This window comes from Quercus lobata, chromosome 8 (assembly GCF_001633185.2).
Source record: "Quercus lobata isolate SW786 chromosome 8, ValleyOak3.0 Primary Assembly, whole genome shotgun sequence".
NCBI classification, from domain to species: Eukaryota; Viridiplantae; Streptophyta; class Magnoliopsida; order Fagales; family Fagaceae; genus Quercus; species Quercus lobata.
The window spans coordinates 29,514,904-29,521,870 of record NC_044911.1 but is presented as its reverse complement, the minus strand read 5'-3'; the positions used below and the strand labels follow the sequence as shown (position 1 = coordinate 29,521,870).

General features: G+C 34.1%; 1 protein-coding gene across 1 annotated transcript; it reads right to left on the bottom strand.

Moving 5' to 3' along the window:
* Positions 1 to 211: 211 nt before the first annotated feature.
* On the bottom strand, positions 212 to 2,310 carry LOC115958166 (fasciclin-like arabinogalactan protein 7). Its single transcript, XM_031076554.1, has 2 exons — positions 2,095 to 2,310; positions 212 to 1,215 (listed from the first exon to the last, which is right to left on the bottom strand). Exon 2 carries the CDS (start codon positions 1,170 to 1,172, stop codon positions 378 to 380), a length of 795 nt encoding a protein of 264 aa, XP_030932414.1. The 5' UTR covers positions 1,173 to 1,215; positions 2,095 to 2,310; the 3' UTR covers positions 212 to 377.
* Positions 2,311 to 6,967: the final 4,657 nt, after the last annotated feature.

Here is a 6,967-nt window from a genome sequence, read left to right as displayed (position 1 = left end):
ACCATGATGTGGGATTATTTTGTTTTACAACAAAAAGGGACATCTTGCTCATCTTATTATGCAGTACATAAAGTAATATCAATATGCCACTTTCAAATATTCTGTATCAATGAGGGAGATAACACAGGAACCATGTTCCATAGAACATCATAAACTACAATATTCCTTCCCCCCTCAAAAATATAATAATTATAGATCCAACCCCCTTATAAATTATAATAAATCAAACAGAACGCATTTTGAATAATGGTAAATCACATTCTCATACATAAATTCCATAACAAATATGTTCAAAAAATGGTTTCATATCAAAGCAAATGAACCAAATCCGAATATACCCCCCTTAATAAAAATGAATTGATTCAACAAATGCTCCCTCACAAGAACAAGACCAGCACACCTGAAAGTGCCAAAACCAACTGACTCCAAATCCCCCAGCTGATAATTTTATATGAAGAATTGCTTGGTGAAGATGTTGTAGATGCCTTGCCTCCACTGGTTGTCCCAGATGGAGTATCTGCAGCGGGTGCAATGTCTGGAGATGGTGCTGGAGCCGGGGTTGGAGGGATGTCAGTGCCAAAGATTGCCTCAGGGAGGAGGACCTTATCAACTTGGTAAATTGCAACAGGGTCAGTGGAATGCACACTACTGCTCACCTTGGTGTTTGACCATCCTGAACTAATTTTTGCTACCCCGGATACATCGGTGAAGTTCAATGTGTATTGCCCACCGGCAAAGGTGGGTACAGGACTCAATTGGGTAAGGTTCTTGAAGTCAGCTAAGCTGTAGAAATGGGGCAAGCCATGGAAGAGCAAGAGTGACTTGAGCTGGTCTTTAGTGAGATTGGATAGAGAAGGCTTCTTAAGAGATGAGAAGGCACTATTTGTTGGTACAAATATGGTAACACCTTCCTCAGTGTTGTTGGCTTGGTTTTGGAAGGTATCTAGGACTTTGGTGGACTGCAGGTAGGTAAGGAAGGTTTGGAATGGACCAGCCACAGTGAGCAAATCTGTGAGGTTGACATACTCTGGTGCTGGTGCTGGTGCTGGGCTTGGGGTTGGGGTTGGGCTTATTGGGGGAGATTTAGCAGTCTGAGCATAAGCTGTTGAAGTACACAGAAGAAGCAGGGCACTGCAGACAATAAAAATCATTGGAGATTCCATGTTTTTCATAGATCTTATCTTGCTTCCTGATGTGACCGGACTCTCCAAATTCCTGCAGTAATTAAAACCAATGAGTAAATGGATCTTAGCCTATTAGCACAAAACCAGTGGTCCAAATTCATTTAAACCACAATGTGAGTTAAAATTCTTCCAAATTCACTCCAGGATCAAAACCCCATTTCCAAAACCAGATTAAAAAAAAAACCGACTTTATTAGGAGAAATATACTCCACACAAAAAACCCAACTCATACAGGAACCAGAAAAGCCCAGATGCACAATAAGCATCACCAGTAAGCGAATTCCAGATCTTAATCAGCTCATCAAGAAATTTTAGTACTAACAAGTAACAAGAAGGGGAAAAAAAAGATAGAGTGATAATAAAAGCAGCAGAGGAAGCTCATAAAGAGTAAAGAAAGCTCAAATGAAGGTCTAAGAAGGTACATTAAAATTAAATCAGATAGAAAAGGATGCAATGACAGCTGAAATTGGAATGTGGAGACAATGGACACATGAATTGCAATCAAAGATCTATTGATAAGTGAGCCATTTTCTTGTATGGGAACACTCCTACAAAATACCAGACTAGCTATTCCCAGAAGATCAAATATCACCTTCAAGAACTTGGATCAAAGTCCCATTTCAGTGCATAAAAATATGCGTGTATACACTAGAAGTTTTCTCAGTAAAACAAGTCAACAAATATTTTGAAACAACAAGTGAAGTCCATAGCCACAAAATGTAAGATCTAGATCGGCTCAGAACATCACCCATAAATATAAAAACATACCCATTATATATATATATATATAAGGCAATAAATTAGTAAATCTCAAAATGTTAATTGAGAGACACAAGACATGAAACTGAAAGAACCATAACAAAGAGGTGCAATGAGAGCATAGTGCATAGATGGAGGGAGGGACACCGACCTGACCAGGAGGAATTCAGAGAGAGAGAGAGGTGGTAGTAGTGATGACAGTGCAATGAAGATTGAATGTGATGAGTCTATATAAAGATGGATTAATTATTAGTAAAGATAAAAGACAATGGGGATGGTGGTGGTACCAGCTGGTGCTGGAAAATTACAAATATAAAGAGTAGGTACAAGTACAGAGTAACATGAGATGAGATGAGAGAGCTACTTCTGAAGTAAATACCCCCAAAACAAAACAAAACAAAACAAAATATATGAAGCAATGGTTTTGGTTTGTTCCGTTCCTCGAAGATTCTAAAATATTCAGTACACTTTATTGGAAAGACTTTCTCACACGTTAAGTAAAAGAGCCTTCAGCCTAGCCTATGTATTGTATTCGTGGGTGGGCTTTCTAAATCACCGCAACCACAGCAACTAATTCCATTTTTTATTCCTCCACACACACACCAACCTTTGCTGCACTCTACCCCCATCAATATCATTATCTCCCTTAAATTTCTCATCAATTTATCATCTCATGATAATTTACTGGACGTTCGATGTTTGCCATTACATCATATATGCTACGCGCTTTGGTATGTATTATGGAATGGTAGTCACTCTTCCGCAAATTTTCCTATATCCCATTAAAAAATATATATTTAGGTGGTATTTGGGTTTTACGTGTTACGTTTTTTTTTTTTTTTTTTTTTTTTTTTCAGACGCGCGTCTGATACTGTTCATTATTCATGAACAGTGATTTTAGGCTTATAAATAATGCCAAACATGTGAACAGTAACTTTTTTATTATTTTTTTATTATTTTCAGTTTTCAGCAAAATAGAACACTAAATTTAGATAGCATATTAGAGAAATAACTATCTAATATTTTAAATGTTTACGACATCATAGATACTTATGATATGTGGGTATCACAGGACTAAGATCCGCATGTTTTGAGTGTAATGTTGTATCTTGCATGTATTACACCAAATATCATCTCTTATTAGAGATCATGTTACTCCCTTTACACACACACATATATATTAGTAGTCACAAAGCAAATAGAGCAGCCCACTCCTTAATTTGATGGTTTATGCTTAATTCTGCTTTTAGATATTTTGATTTAGAAAATAGCCCTTCTGCTGTTGTTAATGTAATCTTGGGGGAGGCATGTCTGTAAATTTATTGGCAGCCCCTTTGTTGTTTTGTTTTTGCCTATTTGGTTTTCAATAAATTTTTTTTGTTATAAAATAAATAAAATAAAATTAAGCCTCACAATAATATCTGACAAGGATAATCAAGACATGGAAATAATCGTGTAAAGATTTCATCTTAGAATTGAATCCAACCAATTAGATTGGCTCCTTTTAGGAAAGAGTTGCCACCCATATTTTGGCCTAGACTATCTTCTTCTTCTTCCCCTTTTTTTTTTGTTTTTTTTTTTTTTTTTTAATTTATAAATAGAGTAACTTAATATTAGACCAACAGCAAAATAGATTTTATTTAACATACAACAGCTCAAATTGGACTTTCATATATAACTACGTTTGAAAGTACAAATTTAATGGCATTGCATGTACTCTTTAACAAGAAGAATTAGCATTTTAATCTCCTTTCTTGACTCCCCATTGTTGTAGCTATTGAATTATTTTCTTAAAAAAAAAAAAAAAAAAAAAAATCTTTGGATAAAAATGTACCCCAAACATTTATGACTTATGAGTAGAGCGAAAGATAAGTCAAATTTTGGCCCTTAAATAGAATCGATGGGTAACATGATGGGGAAATTCTATTATTTTTGTTTAGGTTACTAGGTGCACATAAAACAATAAAAAATAAATAAAAGAAGACCAACTATCACTTTGGTCTTTAGACATTGCTAGAATTCAATTTCGCTCATAAACTATCAATTATGTTGATTTAATCTAGAAGTTTTGAAAATGGTTCAATGTTATCTTTATCTCCACTTGATGTTGAACCTTGTGGGGGCCAGTTAATCAATAATTATTAAAACCGTGTTAACTGGACCTGTGGCCCATCTGAGGACGTTAAACCATCCGAGGAGGCCAATATAAGGTTATAAGGGGAACCAAATGAAAAGAAGAGTAGATATCACATGAGATGGGTCCAGTATTCGTCCGAGGACAAAATCCTTCCCGGCAATATATGTCTGAGGACGACCTGAACGCTGTATTGTCACAAATACACTTCGAAACTATATTACCACTAAAGGTGGGACATGGGGCCAAGGGTAAGAAAGAAAAGATAAACAAATATCTTTAACAACTGATGCCTTCGCATTAATTGCCTCTCAACCAGCTCTCTGGCCGCATTAATGTGGAGGTGATACCTGAACAGTGATGAAGCAGCCTTACAGCTGCTGGTTGGAGGTTCCAGGAGGTGTTAGATGGGACATGGGATCTCTCGAATCCAATCTACATGTGTGTGGTGAAGATGACACCAAGAGGGCAGTATATAACATGGAAGAATGCATTAAGAGAAAGGATCGGAACTTCTAAACATTGGATGATTAGAATAAAATCTTACGAAATAAAGAACTTAGCTTGTTTCAAGGATAAATTGATAGTAATATTTGTACTAATCCATCTAGAAACGTTAAGTTTAATCGTTTTTTTTTTTTTTTTTTCTGAAGTTAATCTAGTTCTTTTATATCCACGCTCTACAAATTTATTATTTAAGCCATTAGCATTCGAACCCAATTCGAGTTTGGGATCGATACAAATTGAGTCCTTACAAACCTAATTATCAAAATCATAAAAATTATGCATTTTGGAACCTTTAGTGTCATATATAGTAGGGATAAAAATGGAATCATTTGGTTTCAAATTCATAAAAATTATTTGCTCTCGAAAAAGAAAGTAGAGGTAAACAATACCATTGCTTTGAACTCGATTATGTTTTGACCAGTATTTATTGTATTAATGCATATTCAGACTTTAAACGTTTTGATGACCTCTTCCCTCCCAAATCAAACTTAATCAAGTACACTTTAGTTTTTAATTTTCTATTTTAAAATTTTTATTTTCGTTTTTCTTTTGAGAATAATTATAGTATGAGTATATGAAAAGATTTCATTATTGTTCATGATTTTCATGTTATAAACCTCTTATATTGGATAATGAGATAACATGAATTATATAGTTCTTACATTTATTTTATGAGAGCTTTCAAAAGAAAAAAAAAAATTATAAGAAAATATTCATATTTTCAAATGTACAAATTATGTCCCAACACAATATCACAATACTGAAATATTTTGTAATAGGAATCAATTCGAATTACCCTCAATGGAATATTTAAAATTGAAAAAATTACTCAAAATCATTTCTAAAACTTACAAAATTAATTAACATAATAGATAATTTAGAGACAAAATTGAACTTTGACACCTATTTCATTAAAAAAAAAAATAGTAAAAATAATGGACTAAAAATTGATCACAATATCATGGGTTTAAGAAGCTTGGTTTTCTTGAAGGGGCCCACCATGAGATTTGGGCAACCAACATTGGCTGTCGGATCATTGCTCTCACCACTAAGAGTGAGAGAGAAGCCCAATGCCAACTGTGTTCAATGATTTGGCAAAACCGCAATGCAAACATGCGCCCTCAGTAAAACACTTACACCAAGTCCCCCGGATCACGTTAGCAAAGACCGAGGCAAAACGAAACGACACCATTTTCCTTATGTTTTACTTTTACACTTTGCCGCGCCGACACTCCCAACCCAAGCGCCAACCACACCGCCCTTGCCACGCTAGCTTCATGTCACAAAATCACAATTCCAAATTTTGAAATCACATGCCAATAATAAATACTATAAATTTTTATCATTATTAATAGGAACAATTAGAAATTAATAATAATTCTATGATATAATTATGAATCATTGTACGCATTTGGACATGATACACCTAGTCACCTAATATTAATTTTTTTTTTATGGGAACAATCCATTTAAATAAAGTTTTTATAGAAAAAAAATAATTAATGTTTTAATAGTTTTTTTCATTTCTCATAAAAATGGTATCAAAACTTTCTTAAAATGGATTATTAACCAATACCCTAAGGGTACTCGTTAGCATGATCCTTTTTATTTATTTATGTCAAATTATAGAATGTGAATCTAAAATTGTTTCTTCCTCTTTCTTCTTTTCTAAAAGGCATTGGGAGCAACATTAACTTTGTGTTTTCCACTCATGGATCCGCTCAAACAATGATTTAATTGAATCCTTTAATTTTAATTTGACAAGATTTAGTAAGTTCTAGGTATGGCTTTAAGAAATATTTTAATTTTGCATAAACTATTTGTATTGTGTGGCTCGAGATCAAAACTACTTGTTCATGATGAATTAAGAGGTTTAAATGATAGGGTGAGGCTTAGATCCAGTGCATGTAGTGCATTGGACCCGTTAAGATGGTGACATGTGTTCAAAAGTGGACACGTATTATAATCTCAATGGGTCCAATGCAACTAGACACTGGACCCAAACCTCACCCTAAATGATAGACAAAATTTAGGTAGAGTTTTGTATGTTTTTAGACCCCTTAAAATACATGTTGTTTAACTTAGTTATTTAGCCAAGTGATTATCTAGATAAATTATTCAGATCTAGATTAACACAATCTAATCATATCATGTAAGTAATGCGAAAATATAAAGAACACACGATATGATAACTCAAGAAAACCAAACCGGTAAAAAACTTGGGGAAGATTTAACTTAACTATTCTCAAGGTAAAACAGATCCACTATGAAAGAATTGAAATTTTTACAATAGAATTTAGACCACTAACATCCTATTACTACCTTGTGTAGAAAACTTACTACCACGATCACGTGACAGTTCCGAGTTCAAAGACTACTTCTT